Source organism: Lutra lutra, chromosome 11 (assembly GCF_902655055.1).
Source record: "Lutra lutra chromosome 11, mLutLut1.2, whole genome shotgun sequence".
In the NCBI taxonomy this organism is placed as follows: Eukaryota; Metazoa; Chordata; class Mammalia; order Carnivora; family Mustelidae; genus Lutra; species Lutra lutra.
In genome coordinates this window covers 104,029,339-104,052,228 of record NC_062288.1, presented here as the reverse complement: position 1 = coordinate 104,052,228, position 22,890 = coordinate 104,029,339, and the positions used below count along the sequence as shown (strand labels likewise).

The 22,890-nt window shown below is 48.4% G+C and overlaps 2 protein-coding genes across 5 annotated transcripts in view; one reads left to right on the top strand and one right to left on the bottom strand.

Moving 5' to 3' along the window:
- Positions 1-413: 413 nt before the first annotated feature.
- On the bottom strand, positions 414-22,890 carry CCT8L2 (chaperonin containing TCP1 subunit 8 like 2). 4 transcript variants are annotated; one of them, XM_047695950.1, is made up of 3 exons: positions 22,885-22,890; positions 15,987-15,992; positions 414-2,318 (listed from the first exon to the last, which is right to left on the bottom strand). In XM_047695950.1, exon 3 carries the CDS (start codon positions 2,137-2,139, stop codon positions 472-474), a length of 1,668 nt encoding a protein of 555 aa, XP_047551906.1. In that variant the 5' UTR covers positions 2,140-2,318; positions 15,987-15,992; positions 22,885-22,890; the 3' UTR covers positions 414-471. The 4 variants fall into 4 exon arrangements, with proteins under 4 accessions (XP_047551906.1, XP_047551904.1, XP_047551903.1 ...); XM_047695948.1 differs by lacking the exons at positions 15,987-15,992; positions 22,885-22,890 and adding an exon at positions 10,725-11,073 and having other exon boundaries at positions 414-2,916; XM_047695947.1 differs by lacking the exons at positions 15,987-15,992; positions 22,885-22,890 and adding an exon at positions 8,924-8,985 and having other exon boundaries at positions 414-2,916.
- KMT2C (lysine methyltransferase 2C) overlaps positions 10,091-22,890 on the top strand; it is a 272,603-nt gene continuing 259,803 nt past the window's right edge. Inside the window, 1 exon segment of the mRNA XM_047695954.1 lies at positions 10,091-10,503. Within this exon segment, the coding sequence (XP_047551910.1) occupies positions 10,343-10,503 (161 nt within the window). The 5' untranslated portion in view covers positions 10,091-10,342.

Below are 22,890 nucleotides of genomic sequence, written 5' to 3'. Positions count from 1 at the left end.
CTTTTCTCAAATAATCACAACAGGAATGCGCAGCCACCCCTGAGAGCTGGAACTGACGTTCTCAGATTGCCAACATGACATCTGGACAGAAATTCACATTTATTAGGATATCGTGTGGGGATAACTCAAGCAGTCAGAAAGAGGTTCCTCTCTCTCTCTCTCTCTTTTTTTTTTTTTGCATCCCCCAAGCCCATGTACTCAATTTAAAAATCTTTAATAGAATTGAATCCTGCTCTCATTGGAGGAGAGGAACAGAATATGACAGAGAAACAGGAACTGAAAGAAGTCAAGAATCTGAAAGGAAATAAATCAATGAAAAGGGCTTTTATCTTGTGGTCCTTTCTGCTGCATTCATCTAAAGAAACCGACTCTGATAGTACCAAGCACAGAGGGAATAAATACGGCAAACATTCTTTTTGGGGGTGATTGTGCCTTCCTTGGCGATCTACATTTTATTGAGGATGTTGCTACTTAAGCGTTTCGAGTTGACTTTTTCACGGGAGACGGCCGTTCCCTTGCCTTCTTAGGAACAGGATTCAAGTCCTGCTGATTGGCGGGACTTCTCTTGGCCACTACGATTTCATCTACACTCACGAGCTGGAGAACCACATCAGCCACCGCTCGAAGTCCTTGGGCTTTGGCTACTAGGGTGTCCCACACCTCTCCCTCCGCCACGTTTATTATCCCCTCAGCCCCTACTCCTACCAGGAAGTTCCCAGCTTGGTGGGCGCAGCTCAGCTCTGCCATGACCTCTGAGACCAGCAAGCCTGCGTTCTCTGCCAAGGTCTCCGGAAGAGACCGAAGGGCCTGTGCAAATGCTAGGAAGGCGGGGCCGTTAGGCCCTTCCAGTCGGCTTCCTTTCTCTGAGAGTATTTTTGCCAGAGCCATCTCGGTGGCCCCCGCTCCCGGCAGCAGCCTGGGGTCCTGGCACAGCTGGGAGTAGGCGTCGATGCCGTGGTACACAGCCTGCTCCGCGCTCTTTAGCCCCTCCGCTGTGGCCCCCCTGAGGACCAAGGTGAGGGCAGGGGTACCTGAAGATTCCCATTCGAACACCACAGCCAGACCTTCCGCCAGCTCCTGCTTGTACACCCTCTGGCACTTTCCCGGCTGCGGGGGAGGAAGAAGGTGGGGCATCAAAGGCGTGCCCAGCCCCCGGCTCAAGTAAACCACATCCCTGTGGGCCCTGGCCTGAATCACCATGATGCCGTACTTGTCAGCCTGTGCCAGCGTCTTCTCATCGATGTCCCCCCAAACCACCGCCACATTAATACATGCTTTTGCCAGCTGGGCTACTTGCTTGTCTATCAACTGTTCATTTCCTTTCCTGAATTTAGTGAGGTCCTCGGGACTAGAGAGACGGGCCGTCGCCGGAGCCTGGGGGCTGGCAGGACCAAAGGTGCAGACAAAGAGGGCCACCCTGGCGCCGCTCAGCACCGTGGTCACCTGCCCGCAGGGGCTCGCGCTCAAGGCCAGCCCCGGGAGCAGGCACGAGTCCTCCAGCCTCCCCCCTCGCAGGGTGCACACCCCCACGCGCTCGCGGTGGAAGCTGCCGTCCAGCTCCTTGGTGGCCCAGCACGCGTGGGCCACCAGCTTGGCCAAGTAGTCCATCTGGGGCGCGGCGTGGGTGTTCATCACTGAATAGAGGGCCCAAAAGGGGTCTTCCAAGGGCCCCAGGGAGCGGATGGACAGGGAGGGCAGCAGGGCCAGGGTCTCGGCGGTGGCCGCGGCGTAGGCCTGGCGCAGCTGGGAGCGGGGCAGGCCGGCGCGCAGCAGGTGCTCGGCCTGCCCGAGCAGGGCTTCCGCCAGCAGAACCACGAAGGCCGCGCCGTCGCCGGGGCCCTCCGCCTGCGCGTGGGCCGCTTCGCGCAGGAGCCGCGCCGCCGGGTGCTCCAGCTCCAGGGCCCGGAGGATGGCCGCGGCGTAGCCCGTGAACACCGTGTTTCCTCCGGCGGTGACCAGGAGCTTCTGCCGCCCGTGGGGGCCGTAGCAAGGCCGGATGACCCTGGCCAGGGTCTGCGCCGCGGGCACGCTGCCGAGCAGGTGCCTCTCCGGCGCTCCCGGGCTCCTCGCGCGCCGCCGCGGCCCGGCCGCCAGGCGCTCGGGCAGCTGCGGTGGCGCCGAGGTGGCTCTGCCGGCCATCGCCTGCCGAGTGCGGGAGCCCGCCCCGCCCGCCCGCCGAGGCGCTGCAGGAGCCGGGGGAGGGGGGCGCCCGGGCCGCGGGTCTCGCACCGACGCTTCTTGGGGGGGGGGGGTCAGTGGAGAAAGGAGCCGAATGCCCCCCCAGCCGGGCCCTGGAGAAGTGGGCGCTCCAGGATCTGCTGAGAGCCCAGCCCTCCACCACTCCCTAGACTGATCTGCAAGGAACGGGGCTTTGGGGCCTCTGAAGCTCCGGGGCTGAGACGGACGTGACCGTGATGAAGTCACAGAACGGCCCCTGGAAACGGGGCAGGGAATGAGGTCACAGAAGGAGGCTTGCAGTGGAGGGTGGGCGCGCGAGCAGGCAGAAGTCGGACCGGGTCAAATGGCAGATGAGGGACACATGCGTGCGCCGGGCCCCAGAGTGTCATTTCAACTTGGGAGACCGTGGAGAGGAAAGCAAGTGAAAATCCCACCCGCCTGAAGTTCCTGATGAAGCTGTGGCTCCTGCCCTGTGGGTTGTCGGTTTTGCGTGGGGAAGCGGGGTTTTGTTTTACTTTCTCGTGAAGGGCCAGGTACACCAGCTCGGTTGTTATCTGTCCGCCCTGACGGCTTTGGCCACCTTCGCCGCCGGTGCTGGTGCTGCCCACCAGGTTCTTTCCCGTGTTTATCGGTCTGTCTTTCGGGTTGCAGGTGTGTGATGCTCCTCCTCCCAGGGACAACGATGTCACCGAGCTGGCAAAGGCAGGTCAAGACAAGGGCGGGAAAGATGCTGACAGCCTACAGAAAAAATGAACAGAAATGTTTGCAGCTCAGTGCAAGTCACTAGCCTCCCAGTGCTGGGAAAGGCAGAAAACCACAGGGAATGAATTTAGGCCCCTCAAGTCTTATCCTCAATCCCCAGAAATTCGGTTCTTTCCTTCCAGTAGCCCTCCTTCTAGCCCTCCTTCCCTTGCTCCCACTCTCCCTCCTTTCCTCAAATAGAGCCTAGTGGGGTAACCATGGCTCCTTTTTTAGTGTAATAAATCTTTATTGAGCACCTACTATGTTCAACGGAATGAGGACTACAAAAGAACAGGAACATGGACACCAGGAAGGGGAAGAGATTTGCACCACAGGAATACCACTTCTGTAGGCATGGGGCAGAGCACCAGCTGGAAGGGACTAAGATTATTAAGAGTGGGGGGGGGGGGCGGGGAACGTGCCTGGGTGGCTCATTTGGTTAAGTGTCTGCCTTCAGCTCAGGTCATGATCCCAGGGTCCTGGGATGGAGCTCCCCATTGGGCTCCCTGCTCAGTGGAGAGTCTGCTTCTCCCTCTCCTGCTTCCCCTGCTTGTGTTCTCCCTCTCTCTCTCTCTCTATATGTGTGTGTCTCTCCCTGTCAAATAAATAAACAAAATCTTAAAAAAAAAAAAAAAGTAGGGGAAAGACAGAGCATTACCATTTGTTTTGTTTGGAAAAACCCTTTTTACTTTGTTTAATAGCAGCTGTCCCCAAGGGGGAGAAATGAAAAAGAGCTCTGAAGCTGATTATACCAGTCAGGAGTCATGATTGTATGGTGGGCATAGTTTTAATATTTCCACAGAGAAGATGATAGCAAGAAAGAAAAATGAAAAAAAATTTTGTGAGACTGAAATATAATTAAGGCTAAAATGGAGATAATTTTGGAGAAAACTTCTTTTCTTTGAAAAACAACTTGATAGCTTTTGTAAAAATAATAGCTATTCATTATAAAAGTTAAAAAGAAAAATACAAAGAAAGCCAGTGTCATTTGGAATTCCAGCTCAGAGATAATAACTGTTGGCATTTTGATGAACATTATTACCTTGCACATATATTCACTCATAGACTGTTATGGATTTCTAGTTTTCTGTAAGTGGACTGTATGATACATTTTATGTAATTTATTCTGTTATCATTTCCCCTTCAACATTATATCGAAGGGAAGAAATGTTTCTAAGGAGATGTTATGCTGTCTGAAGACCGTGGACAACTCTTCTGACCTCTTTTGATTTTGGAGACTCCTTTAGGAAGAGGTATGAGCCTCCATACCCAGGCTTCTGGAAGCTAGTAACCCTAAGAAGAGTATCATATAATAAATGTTGGGTATAGAGGTGAAGATGAGAAGTGGGGTTTCTTTATAGAAATATAACAGCTGACACAAAATGTAGCAAAGTATGCATGTTTACATTATTATAAAGATACAATTTCTTTTTAAAAAGTAAACACTCCTGGTGGATGTATGGGGAGGGGAATAGACACTCCTGTAAGGCATTGTCTTAGCTCATTCTCTTAGACTTCACCTGTTTTCCCACTTATTTCACTTACTCCACAACTATTTATTGAGCTGCTGCTAAATTATAGAGATCAAAGATGAGTAAGGCAGAAAAGGGCGGCCGTCTCTACAAGGGCGTAGGGTGAGATACATTCTAGGCTTTGAGAGCTGTGATGGGGAAAACATGGGTGTTGTGGAAGCATGGGGGCCTGGGGGGACACAGAGTCATTGTCATGGGGAGAGCCGTGGTCAGGGATGGAAGTCACATCTAAAGAAGCAGAGACTGGCCACGTGAGATGGGAAGGGAATTGGGACAGCCCAGTGAAGTTTGTGGTCCACCAAAGGTAGTTCTGACTGCTGGAGCTCACTGTGAGGAGGAAGGGGTGCAGGTAGAGGGGATGGACACTTTGGCTGGGGAGTGGCAGGCTTAGGCGGCTATGCCAAGGAATTTAGACTTCAACATGAAAAGAGATGGCTGGGACTCTTGAGTTACATTTCCATCATAAAGGTACATGTTTTTATGTTGGGTCTTTGTCCATTTTGCCTCACAACCCAGGGAAAGTGAGGATCTGCTCTTTGTCTTTGTTCTTGAAAACAGGCTCCAAACCATACATTTTGGATCGAAATTTTTTGATCTACCCTTATATAGATCAAACTGACCAAGGAAATATTAAATCACAATTTTACTTACTACTGTGTGAACACTGTCACTGTTAAATTTGCTTGAATTTTATTTATCCCACAGGTAAATTGATTAGGTGTAAAATAAATGTGAATATCTTGTGCCCAGAAAACTTTGCATGCAGTTAACCCATTAAATACACTTTAAAAAAAAATAATATACATTTCAATCTGCTAAGATGGGTAGGCACCAAGATAAGCTGTTTGGTAGCTAAATTGGGTTGAATGTTGTCCCCCCAACATTCACATCCTTCCCCAAACCTCAGAATGTGACCTTATTTGGAAATAAGATTGTTGCAGATGCACTTAATTAAGATGAGGTCATACTGCAGTAGGGTGCATTCTTATTCCAATAGAATTAGTGTTCATACAAGAAGCGGAGAGACACATACTCAGAGACATCATGTGAGGGCACAGAGATATGGAGAGAAGATGGCCTTGGAAGTGATGCCTCTCCCGAGGTCACAAGGGACTGTGGGCGACCACTAGAAGCTGAGAGGCATAGACCAGATTCTTCCTTAGAGCCTACCACAAGGAACCAGTCCTTCCAACACCTTGATTTGGGACATCTGGCTACCAGAACTGTGAATGGGTAAACTTTTGTTGTTTTAAGGCCCCAGCTTCTGGCAGTCCTGGGAAACTAATGCAGTAGTAGTCTCGTATCATCAATAAAGGAGAGGAACTTAAGAGTGTGTGTGTGTCGGGGGGTGGGAGGGGCGCTGGGGACGCTGGAGTAGGGTTTCTAGTTTATAACACTGGCTGGCACAATGTTTTTATATCCCTCTTCTAAACATAGTTGTCTGATGACTTCTCCACCTCTGCCCTTGCCCCCATATGCCCAGATGCATTTCTATTAAAACTATGGTCTTGTACACAATGGATGTAAATATTTAATCTTTCTATTTGTATGTTTTCCCATGTTTATTTTTCAGTTGCCTGCTTGCCCTTTTTGTGTTTATCTTGCTAAGTAGTGCCAGGCTTAAAGCATAGACCCCTGGAGGGCAAGATTCCTGTCTATATGAAGTGTGCTGCCCAACACCTACTTTGCCCCACAATCATACACAAATTATTATTTAAGATTTTATTTATTTGACAGACAGAAATCACAAGTGCGGAGAGGTAGGCAGAGAGAAAGTGGGGGAAGCAGACTCCCTGCTGCGCAGAGAGCCCGATGCGGGGCTCCATTCTAGGACCCTGAGACCATGGCCTGAGCCGAAGGCAGAGGCTTTAACCCACTGAGCCACCCAAGTGTCCCTGCACAAACTATTTTTGAAGGTGAATATTCTGTTTAATTATTTCTCAGTTTCTTTAATTTTTCTGTCCAACAGGTACATGGTATGCATTACTGAAATAACTCATGTACAGCAATAAGAATTTTCAAAGCTAAAAACACACTGTGGACTAAATATGAACTAAAGTTAAATGACTGACTTTCTTTTGAATTTTTATTTTTTAAGCAATCGCTACACATAACATGGGGCTCAAACTCACAACCCTGAGATCAAGAGTTACATGCTCTACTGACTGGGTGAGCCACATGTCCTGGAATTTTTAAAAACTTTTTTCATTGAAAAAGGACAAAAATTGACAGCCTATGACTGCAACTTTTTAAAGTGTAACTTTAACAGTAAAAATATGAACATAAAGATCAGAAAATCTAGAATTTAAGTTTTCAGTGGTCCTCTACAACTGTAAATTTGGTTCCTAACAAACGCTAAGGAGTTTAAGACTTTATGGGGAAAAAAAAGAGAGAGGGAGAGAGAGAGAGACAATTTATACTGAACCTATGGGAGAGACTGATAAATATTTTACATTCACTAAAACAAAGCAAAACAAACTCTAAATAAAGGCCCTATCAATGACATTTATAGGCTTCCAATTAGTAAGAATGGGTACTGTACTGTGAATTTTTATCATCAGTTTTTTGCTAGATACTTTGAGGTTCTTATTTTGCTTAGTTCCATGAGACATTGCTTTTTCTTTGGTGTAGATGACAATCCTCACCCCCCAAACCACATTCTAAATATTTAATACGCATTTATTATACTGCATGTGCTCTGAAAGATTCAAACATTGTAGAAAAATGTAATATAGAAAGTGAAAGTCCCTTGTGATCCAGACCTTCAGAGATTATTGCTGTTAACATTTTGGTACATATCTACCATGTTTTAAAAATTCCTGCATGTGTAATTTTGAAAAAGTAGGTTTTTAAAAATTTTTTTTCTTTTTGCATTTGGTGCTTCTAGACACTTATGCCTTTCTGATCTTATAATTTTGAGTAACCTTGGGTACATGACTCCTGGCTTTTTGCCATTGTGGTCTCAGAGCTCCAAAATTTGGATCCTGGACATGCAAGAACGTTTGGAGGACCTTTATGTTAAACAAGTATTCTTTGAATCCTTCCTTTTTTTTTTTTTTTAAAGATTTTTTTTTTTTAAATTTATTTGACAGAGATCACAAGTAGGCAGAGGAGACAGGCAGAGAGAGAGGAGGAAGCAGGGTCCCAGTCCAGCAGACAGCCTGATGTGGGGCCTGATCCCATGGACCCTGGGACCATGACCCGAGCCTAAGGCAGAGGCTTTAACCCACCGAGCCATCCAGGCGCCCCTGAATCCATCCTTTTCATCCTGAGTAATATTTTATTTGCTCTGCCCATGATCACTTCAGGCTGACAAGCCTGCTATCCTGTTTCAACAGATCCCAACTGCTTGTCTGCTCACAGCAGCCAAAGGAATGGAGATTTAAGGCTGGGCTTACTATCCATCATCTTTTCTTTCCAGAAGCATCAGTACACAAACCTATTTCTCACCTTTACCTCCATTCTACCCACTTTTCTGTCCAGTCCCTAGTTGTTTCCTTTAAAAACTTCTCCCCAGCAGGAGTGACTTGCAGTTTGCACGTACTGACTCTTAAATTCTCCCTATGCTGAAGAAATAGACTGAAGTAAATTACCCTGATAGATAATTTTGTGCATGTGAAACTCAGAGCCGGACAGGACTGCTCTAATCTCAGTAATGAACACAGATAAACATTTGGATCAATAATCTGATTTTTGAAAATGTAATGTGCAGGAAAAAAAGTAATGAAAAGACTGTACATACACTGCTTCATAATTTACTATTAGACATATACGTGCTGAATTTCTAATAGTGAGACACTTTTAATTTATGGTTTGCATTCACCAAGTCAGCTTCGCCCCAATCTCAGAATTCCTGTTGCTGTAAATTTAGTAAACTTGAACCAAGCCAGCAGGGATTGAACCCTGCAGGAATCCCAATGACTGTCTTATTATAGTCCTCGTTTCAGCCATTTCAAAGAGCTGCTTTCAGCGAGAACCGGCTCTGGAAATCACCCTGTGTATACTTTGCCCGGAGAGGGGCACAATTCAAAGTTCACGCGCGGGCGCTCGGGAGTCATGGAGGACAGCAGCCCGGCCGGGAAGCCGGGACGCGCCGCCGGAGCCGCGCTCGGCGCAGCGGGGACGGCGAGTGGCCTTGCCCGGGGGCGCCCGCGTGCCGGCGGGAGGGCAACCCCGACTGCGCGGCTCGTCTCCGCGCTTCCGCAGGTGCTGCCGGATCCGCACGCAGCGCGGTCGCGAGTGGGAGGGAAAGCAGAAAGGGTCGCCCCCCGCCGGAGGAGGGCGCCCCCAGGACCCCGGGGGCGACCGTCCCCCCCCCCCGGGAAGCGCCCCTCCCCGCGCCCGTTCTCCCGCTGCCGGCTCTGCGCCGCGGGGGCTGAGACCCCCGCCCTCCAGGGCGTCCCGACACGGTGCCGGTCCCTGGTCGTGGGCTCTGGCTGGCGTGTGCGGCTCTCCGCGCGCCGCTCCCCGACCTGTCACCGCTGTTTGTCTGACAGCTCGAGGAGCCCTTTCGGGCCCGTTTGAAAAGGACGTTCTGGTCGCCAAACTCTCCCCGGGATCGGATAGCGGCGAAGTCGTGCCGCTCTCCGCGTCCGCGACGGCGGCGGGAACGCCCGTGGGCTCCGAGCTCGGGCCGCCGGGCGGGTGGGCGCGGGGGGCCGCGCGGCGGCGCCCGGGGCGGGGGCCGAGCTTGCTCCGCGGCCGGCGGCTCGCCCGCAGCCCCGGCGCGGTTGGAGCGCCGCCGCGGCCCTCCTCTTCCCCCGGCGCGCACCGCGCCGTCCCTGGACCCCGATCCCGGATCGCCGCTTCCGCAGCTTGGCGCGAGCCGGAGCCGGAGCCGGAGCCGGAGCCGGAGTCGGAGTCTAGGCGCAGCCCCCGTGGCCGCGTCAGAGAAGGAGAGAGAAGGGCGGGGGACGAGGGGTGGGGGGAGGCGGGCGGAGGGAGCGGGGGCGGGGGAGGGGCGGTGAGGTCAGCGGCGGCGGCGCATCCGCGAGCGGCGCATGCGCGGAGCGAGCCCTGTGAGTGGCAGCGGCGGCGCGCGGGGGGCGGTGGGGCGGAGGAGTGGGGGAGGGGGCGGGGGCGTCGCGGCGGCCGTGTGTGGGCGAGACGGCTGCGAGTTTGAGAGGTCTGTGGTGCGGGGCGCCCGGGGGAGACCCGGCGCGGCGGCCACGGTCGTGTGTGTGTGTCTGTGTGTGGTACACGCACACCCGCAAAACTTCCTCCTCCCCGGCCCGGGAGGGCGGGCGCGGGCGCTGAGGGGCCGGCGCTCGCGCAGCCCGGAACCCACAACAACAACTGGAGCAGCTGTCAAAACTTCGCCGCCGCCGCCCGGCCTGACGCGGCCCGCGCGGGGGAGGGGCGGCCGGCGGGGCCGCGACCCCCCGCCCGCCCGCCGCCCCCCGCGCCGCGGCCCCTTTCTCCTCCCTCCCGCGGGCGCTGGGGGAGGGGCGTGGGCGCAGCCCCGGCCGGCGCCCCCCGCACCCCTCCTCAGTCGCCCCGCCCCGCGCCCGCCCGCCCGCCCGCCCGCACCGCCCGGCCCCCGCCCGCGCCCGCGCCCCGCCCGCTGCCGCCGCCGCCGCCCGCACCTCCCGCCCGGCCGGCCGGCCCCTCCCTCCCGCCCGCGCCCCGCCCGCCGCCCCCCGCCCCCCGCCCGGCCCCTGCGCGCCGAGGTGCGCGCGCCCGCGCGTATGTGTGTGAGTGCGTGTCCTGCTCGCTCCATGTTGCCGCCTCTCCCGGTACCTGCTGCTGCTCCCGGGGCTGCGGGAAATGCGAGAGGCTGAGCCGGGGAGGAGGAACCCGAGCAGCAGCGGCGGCGGCGGCCGCGGCGGCGGCGGCGGGAGGAGCCCCCCAGGAGGAGGACCGGGATCCATGTGTCTTTCCTGGTGACTAGGATGTCGTCGGAGGAGGACAAGAGCGCGGAGCAGCCGCAGCCGCCGCCACCACCCCCCGAGGAGCCCGGAGCCCCGGCCCCGAGCCCCGCAGCCGCAGACAAAAGACCTCGGGGCCGGCCTCGCAAAGATGGCGCTTCCCCTTTCCAGAGAGCCAGAAAGAAGTAAGTTGAGTGTGAGGGAGCCAGGCCGGGAGCCAGCCGCGGCGCCGGCCCGGAGCTGTCACCGGCGCGCCCGGCCCCCTGCCCCCGCGCGCCCCCGGCCGCCCCCGCGGGGTGGGGGTGGGGCCCGCCGGCCGCGCGGCTCCGGCCCCGGGCGCCCGCCCGCCCCGCGCCCCGCGCCCCCTGCGCGGCCGCCCGGCCCGGCCTCCCGCGGGCGCCCGCACCTCGCTCCGCCCGGCGGGGCTCCGACGGCCCGCGCCGCCGCGGCCGCCACACTTTACTTTTTAGTTTGGCCCTGGCGCCGGTTTTTCTTGGTGCTTCTGGCTTTGGAGAAATTTCTCGTCGATTCCCCTCGGCCTAGCTGGGTCACTGCAGAAAGCCACGGCGGAGCGCGCCCAGGTCGTCCCCGGGCGAGCGCATTGTCAACTACAAAGCGGTTCGCTGCGGGACACTCGCGGAGCTGTCAAAGCGCCGGGGCCAGGTGGTCGCCCCGCCGGCTTCGCTGGGGGACAAGGGCACGGGAGGAGCTCGCGCCGCCCCTCTTTGTCAGCCTGCTGCCCCTTTAACTTTTCGTGCCCCCGAACCTGAGCTTTCGTCCTTTAATGATATATTAGGAAGTCGCCCGACTTCTTCCTCCCCTCCCCCACCCCGACCCGCACTGCCCGGCGCCGGGGAGCTCGGCTGCCGGGAGATCGCCGGCTGCGGCCGGAGCGTGCAGAAGTTTTGGAAGCGGAGCCAGGATCCCCGCAGCAGGCCGAGTAGCGAGAGCACGTTTGTGCAGGGAGAAGACAGATGCAAGTGTCGCCGAACTTCCCTCGGAGTCGTCGCTCGGAGCCGGTACCGGCTCGGCCAGGGCTTTCGTTTGGTTTCCAGCGGGCGCGAGGACTTAGACCGGGGTTACTCGAGGACCGGGAATGCCTTTTTGCAAAATGGTTCTGCGGCCACTTGGCCTGGAAACTAAGAAACCGGTTTCGGTAGCGGGGAGCCGCTCCGCGCTCGTGGCTCGGGAGGGTGCTGGGGGAGACCTGCGAACGCCTTCGGAAGTTGTAGAATGGCGTGTGTTGCTTACTCATTTCATGCTAGGATCATCTCATTGAACTGTCGGGAGTGGAAGGGTGCACGGGGACGCGCAGGAGAGCGGCACGCTCGTGGAGAGCCTGGTGTTTTGTTGTCTTTCGGGCGCACCGGTTTAGTAACATTAGTGTTATGTTTGGTGATGCATAGTCAACGTAGTAGGGTTCACCGAGGCAGAGGAGGGCCCCGTTGTGGCAAACTCATGGAGCCCCGGCTGCAGTTCTCTTTTTTTTGCTTTGCTCTCCTTTTACTGTGAAAATGATTCAGGCCCTTTAACTTGCTTGCCTCCATATTTTATTTCCAGCTCTTACCTACCTATGACAAATCGTGAGAGAAACAAGGACAGGACATAGATACACTATTGCACTGGCTTCTTTGTGGTACAAAGTTGCGGTTTATTATGCCACTGGCGAGGATTGTAATGAAACGTCTGGTGTAAAAATGCCCTTATTATTCCCCGATTGAGTGAATTTGGAGAAGAAAGATGGAGTTTTAAGTAACTTTAAACTTTGTCACTTTTTTGTATCCTTTAAAGCAACGCATGTCCAGCCGTATTAGGGTTTTAAGTTAATTGCTTCCCGTTTTGACTATTTCTTCTTGGTTTCTTTCTCAGTATTAATTTGGGGTTAATGTATATTCTAGATTTCCTTTTAAATTCTTACTCTAGGAAGAGTAGACCTATTTGTTGTCACCCCCTCACTCATACACATGCAAGTGCACGACGCGTGCACACACACAAGCAAACACACAAACCCACAGGCCAAACACACCTGCATAGCTCCCTGAGATCGAAGTGAGTTCATTTGCATTAGTGCAACCCCTGGGTGCACCGGAAGAAAGGTTGGATTGGGGTATTACCTCTGTATTATTTTTATCTCATTTTATGTATAAAGAAAAAGTACCCCTTTGAGAAATTTGAAAATTTCTACACATGCTTAGTACAATTGTAAGTCTTAAGAGAGTTTTCTTTCTTGGGTTTCAGAACTGGTACAGCATTCCTCACACATAATTTAGTGGTAACTTTGATGATTTCAAACTTTTTAGTGAATTTTAAAAAATTTGGTGAGCCTTTTGAAGGGAGTGGACTCTGCTTGTTTTAGAAACATGTAAGTGGGAACTAATATGTGAGCTGGAAAGCAAGTGGGAGGGTTTTCAATTGTGTTTCTCTATACAGTGTTGGGGATGCATGCAGAAAAGACCCTGCAGTTGGGTAGTGAAGATCCTGAAAGTGAAAGTGCAGTGTACCAAATGTAAATTAGGTTTGTAAATGCTGAAATTACAGGGGATTGCAAGTAATTACCTAAGGAATGAAAATTAATATTTTTTTTTTCTGAAATGCAGTGGAGATACAAGTTTTTAAATTGTGCATGTTATTTAGATGGTCAGTAAGTGGGTTGTTTTGTGCTAAAGAAAATGTCTTATGACACTGCTTAAAAGTGTGTTTGTGTGTTTTTCTTTGGATTTAGAAAAAGAGGGTAACCATGCACTGCTAATTATACTTTCTTTGAGTTTGAATTTTTAATAATTAGGTAAGTAAACTTAGCATTTTCTTGTTTTATACTGTTAGATAAATTTTGTCTTATTCTGTTTAAAAAGCATAGGCTATATAGTTACTAGTTTTGGTTAACTATTGTTATCTTAAAATTGTTTACTAAAATTAAGAATTTTGAACTGAAGCTGTAGCTGAGTTTGAAAAGTAGGTATATAAATAAGGATTTCCTGTTGCCCAAATGTGAAGTCAAAAATGAAATTTACATTTGTTTGAAATTACATTGTTTGAAAGTTCTCCTTAACAGTAAGGACTATCTAATTGGTTATTTGGAGTAGCTCATAATCTTTATCAGAGGTATAGATCTTTCCATTGGTGAAGAAGCTCCTGCCACAGAGTAGGCACATACTAGAGGGCTAATTTTCTGTTAATATTTAGGAAACTTTCTCCAAAGCTTTGATTTTTATTTTTCCTTCCTTGGAATATATATTCCTTGGAATATATATTCACATTACTAAATTGGGAAGACTACCATTCTACCATATTTTTTACCAAGTCAACAAAGTTACTGTTAGGGATGGGATGGGTGTGGGTGTGGGGTGGTGGAGAAGCAGATGGTGAGGATAGGATGTCTGAGGCACTATCCTTGACTCTTTTTGAAAAAAACAAAACAAAACACAAAAACAAAAACACCCCAAACCTCTTTATATTCTGAGCCACTTTCTTTTCACAGAGCAATTGCTGTTATTAGAAAGCCACCTTGAGCCTTATTGTTGTAGAAAATTGGGCACAACCAGTGATGTCATACAAGGGACAGCAAAAAAATGGCTCTGCAGCCGATGACTGTTGCTATTCTATATTTGTAAGGTCCCTCCCCCAACAAAACCTCATTTCCATAGCTGTGAATTTGAAATAAGTAATAAAAAGGTGCATTACGTTGTAATATATGCAGTTTCATAAAGCAACAGTTTACAGTTGGAGGATACCACTGTTACTCATGCTTCTTGAGATAATGCAGTTTTGTAATTTATATGATAGTAATTATTTTTCTTATTTTTAAAGAGATTTAGGTACATGGAAATTTTGGCAATTACTGGTCTCCGGCACTTAATAGGCATTGAAATGTTTTAATGTACTTGAAAATTGAAAAGCTGGTCCAGGAATGGCAGCCTTTCACCTGTTAGGGCGGCTGTTCTCCAACCTGACCTCACTGTAGTCAGTCTGCTGTTGTCCTGTTGGTCTTACTCATGGAGTCTCTAGTCTTTGGGAATATGTTGTTAGTCTTACAATTTTATGTTCAGCATATTGGTTGTTATTACTTAAACAATTAAAAGTATCAGAATCGTTTCTTTTCCCATTCTGAAAACAGCGGTTTAATACATTTTCCTACTGTCTCAGTTAATTCTGCCATGGCAGATATTTAGGCCATTTGCAGGGTGACAAACACACTACTCTACCTTCCCCTCTCCCCCACCTTTTTGCAAAACTACCTGGTATTCCCCAGGCCACAGTCAGATTGCCTTTGGGCAGATAGTGATTGTTCAATGACGTTTCCTTAAGCCACTTGCAGATATGACTTAGGGGCTTCCATGAAACCTCTTTTCCAAAACAAAAATGGTCAGTTTTTAGTTACAGTTAATATTAGACGTGGTCTACGCTTTTGCCTGGTGGGGAGGTGTGAGATACCTTGGATACATTTTTGTATCCATTTGATACATTTTTTTAATCCATGAGATGTTTGGACCAAACATAATTTTTTAGCTGATATAGAATAAACTTACCGGGGGGTGTGTGTGTGTGTGTGTGTGTGTGTGTGTGTGTGTATTTCTCCTTTTTTGCTTTATTGTTTTGGCCTGTCTTTTAATTTCAGCAAGCTGATTAATGCCTTCCTCCTCTTTTTAAAAAATTGTCTTTATCATGTTTGTGCTACAGTGTCTATTTTCAGAACTTCTTGGCAGTGTGAGTTGCAAAAGTTATGGAGTGAAATAGGGACAATTTCTTTTTCTTTTCTTTTTCTCTCTCTCTCTTTGGTGGTGGCCTGCATATAAATGTGTGTTTGTGGTTAGTGTGAAAATTTAGTGGAAAGACCAATTCTGAATTTGTGATGGGAAGTGTCACTCTCTCTCTTTGCAGAATTTGAAGGACTTAGGAACACAAGAGAAACAGGAATGACACAGCTCTTTTTGCACTTTGTCTAGGAAAAAAGTCTCATGTAAAAGATGGGAAAATTGGGCGCCTGGGTGGCTCAGTGGGTTGGGGCCTCTGCCTTCGGCTCGGGTCATGATCCCAGGGTCCTGGGATCGAGCCCCGAGTCGGGCTCTCTGATCGGCGGGGAACCTGCTTCTCCCTCTCTCTCTGCCTACTTGTGATCTCTGTCTGTCAAATAAATAAATAAAATCTTAAAAAAAAAAAAAGATGGGAAAATTGTTTGACTTTGCTTTTGCTGCTAATTTTGTGATAGTAGTAACTATGTATGATACACGAATGCTGAAATTGCTTCAGAAGTCCGGGAAGTACTGTTCTATAACTTTTTAGGTCTTTCATTTGGCATGTTTTATTCAAAGAGCATGTTAAGTGTATGTTGGGGGTGGACAGTCAACTCTGGAAGAAGGTTCGCTGTGGCCAAGAGGGGTCTGCAAAGATTTGGAGGAAGCAGTCCTTGAGTTAGAACTTGAATGATTGATAAGATTTAGCCAAGTGCAGTGCAAAAGAGAGTGTTCTGGGGCAGCACTGTGAGTGAAATTATTGAGGCGGGAAGTGTAAAACGTGTTTTCTTGGTGGAGTGTGACTAGAACAGAGGCTTAATGTGGGATTTGGGGCCGTGCCATGATGGTCCTTGAATGCCAGGCTAATGAGTTCAGGCTTTGTAGTGCAGGGGTTATAAACTGTTTACAGGGACCAGGTAGGTAATTTAAATGATTACATGCAGCTTGTAAGATCCTGAATGACAGCTGACATAACTTAAGGCCTTGAGTTGGGGGGGAAAAATGGTGAGTAAAAACAGCCTGAAGGGTTCTGGGAATCTATGCCTCACTCAGGTGCGAATGAAAATGTTCTGGCTGATAGTTGCCATGTGAGACTGTCAGATGTTGCTTTTAGATATTCTGGTCTGTCTGTTCTTTTCTCTTTCTTTCTTTTAAGGATGTTATTTATTTATTAGAGAGATGGAGAGAAAGCACAAGGAGGCAGAGGAGCAGGCAGAGGGAGAAGGAGAAGTAGGCTCTCCACTGAGCAGGGAGCCTGACGTGGGACTCGATTCCAGGACCCTGCGATCATGACCTGAGCCGAAGGCAGCTGCCTAACCGACTGAGCCACCCAGGCGCCCCTAGATATTCTGATTTTTCAACAGAAACTGAGAACTCGGAATTTTACGTGAATTCTCTTTTTTTAAGTGTCTTCAGTTAAGATCTAAAACACTATTTGGGACTACGCCTTGTGGGTTAGGTTTAATCTGTGGACCGCGAGCAAGTTACAGGTCTTCAACCCCTGTTTTATACCCAGGTTATCTTATTTTTTAAATTAAAGTCTTAAAAGCAGATGTTTGCCATGTTCCAGAGGACAGAAGCGTTATTAAATTACTTTGTATTCTCTGTGCGTTTTATACAGTTGAATGTCGGTACTCTAATACTTGTTTATTTGATGGCAATTATTTTAGGAAAGCTGCCCTGGTAATAATATGAAGAGAGGAGTTACCTGAAGGCAGAGATTAACAGCCTGTTGCAATAGTCATGGTGTGAGTTGATCAAGGCAGATGGTATATTGTTGGTAAAGTGGTTGGAAAAGAAGAGAAATTTCAGTCAATGCAGAAGAGGAGTTTTGAAGTTTCTGCCATAGATGTTGAGGTGATAGAGACATCTGGGGGTGTTTGGGCGGTGTAGCATTGAAGTTTAGGAGCTTGATTAGGGTAGGTGATTAAAGATGTAACTTCCTTGAAATCACTGAGAATGCGGAGGGCGTGTGAAATTTAGTAAAAGAATTAGGATGCTTACTTCTCTTAGGACATGATGGTGGGGCGGGAAGGGACCAAGAAAGCCCATAAAAATGAGGAAGGAAATCAGAATATGTTCCTACAAATGGGCAAGTATGTGCAAGGAAGTTCATGGCAGCAGAGAAAAGTAGAAAATGAATAGAGAATTGGCTACAGCAAAACACCTATCGGTGGACCGCCAGGAAGTTTTTCTCAGGACAGAGAGGTGGACCTGTCGGTACCAAAGTGGGAAAATGTCTGTGATGTATTTGTTGACTTGAGGGAAAACCTTCTGAAAGTTGCGAAGCAGTAAGTTTAGTACTAACTCTATTTAGTAAAGAGCACACAACCCCAAACTATGGATGTATTTTGGGTGGAGAAAATTATTTGAAAGAATACATAGCATCATTAATACTTCTGTGGAATATATAATCTTGTATGTACATTTATGCACTGTTTATTTATTTTAGAGAGCTGGCAGGGAGAGGGGAGAGAGTCCCAAGCAGACTCTGTGCTGAGCGCAGAGCTGGATGCGGGCTCGATCCCATGACCCTGAGATCATGATCCAAGCCAAAATCAAGAGTTGGATGCTTAACTGACTGAGCCACCCAGGAGCCCCTCTGTGCAATTTTTAAAAAGCCAATAGCTTAAAACCATAGTTGTGTTTTACAAAATGAGAAAACCAAGTTCTGGGGTACATCACAGATTCTGGCACCGAGGTTGCCTGCATTCAAATCAAGAGCCACTACTCACTCACTGTTCGGTCTTGGGAAGTTACTGGACTGTTTGCTGCCTTGGTTGTCTCATCTGCAAAGTGCACATTCTAGCACACCTGGTTTAGGATTGTTGTGAATTTGTGTATTTGTAGAATTTAGAACAGTGTCTGGCACAAGCTAAGTGCTATTATTAGGAGGTACTGTTATAAGAATTGGTTAATATTTGTTATTGCCGCTCTCATGAGTTACCATCAATCAAGTATTTGCCTGATATCCTAGAACTTGTTAGTGACAGACAAGTGATGAGATGCCAAACTCACTCTAAAAATGTCATGGCATAAAATAATGTAGTAGTTATTGGGGGTAGGGGGGGGCCAATAAAGATTTCCTTTCTGTACAGCTGTCCCTAATAAAGACAAAAAAGAAAGATAAAAAAGCTAGGTCAGCAGAAATCTCTATAGAATGTTTATTATGAGGAACACATGAAGAACAACAAAAAGCAGTTCCCTCAAAGCTGTATATATAGTACCGTTACTACAGAATTATTAAAAATTTTTTATTGTCCAAACTTGTGAATGTGGTCATAGTGATCTTTTTATATTATAATTCTGCCAACTCTGTTTTTATTAGTAGGTCTTCCTAATTGAGACTTCCTATCAGGTGGTTTTAAAATGATTATGTCTTTCATACTGAGTCATTTTTTTTTAAAGATTTTATTTATTTATTTGACAGAGAAATCACAAACAGAGAGGCAGGCAGAGAGAGAGAAGGAGAAGCAGGCTTCCTGCTGAGCAGAGAGCCCGATGTGGGGCTCGATCCTAGGACCCTGAGATCATGACCCAAGCTGAAGAGAGAGGCTTAACCCACTTAGCCACTCAGGTGCCCCCTGAGTCATTTTTAATCTTTACATTTCCATGTAATCATTTACATTAGAAGCAGCATAGCCAGTGGTCATAGGAGTGTGTGTGATTTTGTTAATTCCATCTTTTAGTGGAGCCTAGCAACAAACAAATAACTTCCTTGATTTCCTGATCTTGAGGATCCTAGTGGCATATACCACATGTCTGGAGTAGGCACCCAGTTAGATATAAAGTAAATTTTAAAGAACTAATTACATTTTTAACCTTAAAGCTCTCATCATCTAATTGTTCTGCCAAGATTGAATTTGGTTGGTATGGCCAAGTTTTTCTCTTATCAGTCTCTTACATACTTAGAGACTCATAAAATGGGAAAACCAGATGAGCATTCTAAGAACACTTCATCTAACCCCTCATTTTGCAGGTAGCTGAGACTCAGAGAGGTGATAGCATGCTGTAGCTCATACATCAGGGTCTTAACCTGCACAGTAAATGCCGGGAGAGAAGGTAGTCTATTATGTTGGTGACCCCCCAGTGAACCATGGCGGCTGGGATTTATGCTGTTGTATGGTCACCTCCCCATATGTCTTGTCTAGCCCTGTGACTCACTTTAACCAGTAGAATGCAGCAAAAATGGCACTGTGCTAGTTTGGGGCCTAGGCTTTAAGAAGGCCAGGAACTTTTAACTCTTGCCTGCTTGGGAGCCCCAGTCACCATGTAAGAAGGTAGGTCTGCCCTGCTGGAGAGACCATGTGCACAGGCGGGGATTCTGGACCACAGTGAAAAAGAGAGGCCCGGTTGCCAGTGTCCCAGCTGAGTTCAGCCCGTTGTCAAATTCCTTGTTGAATGCAGTTACAAAAGTGACCACTGGTAAAACTAGCAGAGGAACCAGCCAGCTGAGTACCTTCCATATTGCAAAATTATGAGTGAATAAAATCTGGTAGTTTTAATCTGTTAGATTTTGTGGTGGTTTGTTAGGTATCGGTATAAAATGGAAGCAGATGATTTTGTGAATTAAGAAACTATAAAAACAAAAACTATTGGAGATACAAATTGTAAAAATCATTATTGTTTTCCAGCTTCTTTTACTGAGATAGTTGAATGAGGCTGCCCCTAACCTTTGCCCCTCATTTCAGTAAGGTATTTTGAAATAGAAGTGGATTTTTATTATTGGGGAATTTAAATGGTATTTAAAAATGTAGCTGTCACAGTGTAGCTCAGACTATAATTAAAATAAATAAAATAAAAATGGAAAAAATAATTATGGTTTTCAGCTTTCAAAAGATATGATTTTACTTTTTTTTTTTTTTTAAAGATTTTATTTATTTATTTGACAGAGATAGATCACAAGTAGGCAGAGAGGCGGGCAGAGAGAGAGGAGGAAGCAGGCTCCCCGCTGAGCAGAGAGCCCGATGCGGGGCTCGATCCCAGGACCCCGAGATCATGACCCGAGCCGAAGGCAGCGGCTCAACCCGCTGAGCCACCCGGGCGCCCCTGATTTTACTTTCTTGACCTTCTACACATCTGCGGGTTATGGGCCCTTGTGTCGGGTACTGGGTTATATTCCTGGGTCTAGCGTAGGTTTGCCTTTAACAGTGACTTGGATAGGAAGGTTTATTTCTCTCCCATCAAAGCCTGGAGGGTAGGCACTAGCGCTGGTGTGGCGTCCCTGCGCTGCGAGATCACCAGTGACTCCATTGGTGTTATCTCTCTGCCCGGACATCTCTAGGATGTGGCCTTTGCCCTCAGGTTCCAAGATGGCTCCTTGAGGACCACTCATTACATCCACATCCATTGAAGTAGAATGGAGGGAGAGTAGACCCAGGGCACAATTCCTGTCTTCAAAACGGTCTTGTAAGAAGTACCACGTGGTTCAGCTTGTTTGTAATTGGTTGGAGCCTAGTCATATGGCCGTGTGTGGTGCAAAGGAGGCTGGGATTGTAGTCCTTTAGCTGAGTGCATGGCTGCCTAGAGTGGATGGAGAGTGTTGTTGGTGAGGGAGGGAGTGAATGCTCCAGAAACAGCCAGTAGTCTGCACCACTGTGGGCAACCAGTTTATCTCCGGGGCTTGGGTTTTTCCTAGTGTGAGAATGATAATACAGAACCCCTAGAGAGGGCAGATAGATTTCACACTGAGGGCCAACCCCAGTGGATTGGGAGTGATGACCTGCGGTGTTCTTTGGAATCCCACCTGAGGCCCAGTTGTTGGCCCCAGCAGAGTGAGGAAGTAGAGGAAGGATTTATTTTGGGTGAATAGGGGAGTGATAGCACGCTGTCGTTTTTATACTGTGCTACATATTTTAGCCTTTTTTTTTTTAAGGTTTTATTTATTCATTTGACAGACCTCAGAGATGACAAGTAGGTAGAGAAGCAGGCAGAGAGAGAGGAAGGGCAGCAGGTTCCCTGCTGAGCAGAAAGCTGGACGCGGGGCTCAATCTCAGGACCCTGAGATCATGACCTGAGCTGAAGGCAGAGGCTTTAACCCACTGAGCCACCCAGGCGCCTTTTTTTATGTGTAGCTACTTCAATTTTTATTATTTATTATTTTTTATTTTTTTAAAGATTTTATTTATTTATTTGACAGAGAGAAATCACAAGTAAGCAGAGAGGCAGGCAGAGAGAGAGGAGGAAGCAGGCTCCCCGCCGAGCAGAAAGCCCGATGCGGGGCTCGAACCCAGGACCTGGGATCATGACCTGAGCCGAAGGCAGCGGCTTAACCCACTGAGCCACCCAGGCGCCCGCTACTTCAATTTTTAAAATCTCATTGAAAATACTTGGTTATTTTGCTAAGCTTTGGACCCCCCCCCCCCTTAAGATATCCTGAAATTCATTCCATATTTAAAAATTTTGCTAATAAACCTGAGTCCCTACTTTGTGCACAACATTCTCAAAACTGGGGATTGGGATGATGTAGAGAAAGACTAAACTTCTTTATGCAGTGTGTATCAGAAAGCTAGAGTATGTGGGGGTAACAGACAGACTCAAGTCTTAGTTTCTGCAGTCAGCAACAGTTGATTTCTTGCTTGGACCACGCGTCCTGCATAGGCTGGCTTGGGAGCTTTGCTCTACAGCAGCTGCGTCCAGGCTGAGGGAGACCCCATCTCTGTCCTTCATGTTGCCAAGGCAGGAGAAGGAGAACATCGTAGGTTCTGCTCTGGCTCTTGAAGACTGGAAGCAATGGCATATGTCGGCTGTGTTTACCTTTCATTGACCTGAGAAAGGCACATGGTGGCACCTAACCTCACGAGAGCATGGGAAGTGAAATCATATTTCTGGAGGGAGAACTAGAAGTATTTGGTGAAGAGCATCAGTAAACACCACAGAGGGTGACATTTATTTTCATCCAGAATTTCATATTTCACTTTGGAGTATGTCTTGTTACCTATAATTGAGTATGACCATCTGGTAGACTGCTACACTAGAACATCTTAATTAAGGTGATGTGTTTAATAATAAATACACAAAACATTTTCCAGAGGTAGAAATAATACAGGAGTAATAGGGCTTGGGTTCCTGATTCTTTTTCTACTGTACTTCATGCTTGTTTCCTTTCTTCCTCCCACCTGGAAGGAGGAAAGGCATCAAACGTTAAAATTGGTATTTAATGTTACTGAGATTATAGGTGACTTAAAATCTGTGGTTTTTTTTTTTTTAAAGATTATTATTTATTTATTTGACAGAGAGATGGAGAGAGGACAAGTAGGCAGAGCAGCAGGCAGAGGGAGAGGGAGAAGCAGGCTCTCCACTGAGCAGGGAGCCCGGTGTGGGGCTCCATCCCAGGACCTCCGGATCATGACCTGAGCCAAAGGTAGTCGCTTAACCAACTGAGCCACCCAGGCACCCCCCCCGCCCTTTTTTTTTCAAAGTAAGTTTTTACAGCATGTTTTATTTTCAGTCTGGGTTTCTTTGTCTATTTGTTTTCTATTAATTACCCAAGGGAGATGTTACTGAGCATCTCCTATGCACGGTACACTGGAGGAGCCAAAATGAGACGATCCCTAGCCGCAGTTCTTATCACTTCCATGCACACTGTGCTAGAAAATGACCAATCCTGTGTGGGACATTGTGCATAGTGCTAGGGAGCTGGAGAAGGAAGAACTTAAGGCAGGGAAATGAAGACGTGAAAACATGAGTTAAGTCCTGAAGAATGAAAACAAACTTTATTGAGAGTAGGGGGTGAGGAACAACCAGTGCATGGCCATCATGGGTCAGAGGCTTCCATCTTCCCCGAAGATCGTGCTTGGCAGGCAGGGGCAGTAGAATCATTAGGTCCTGTTTCACAGACGA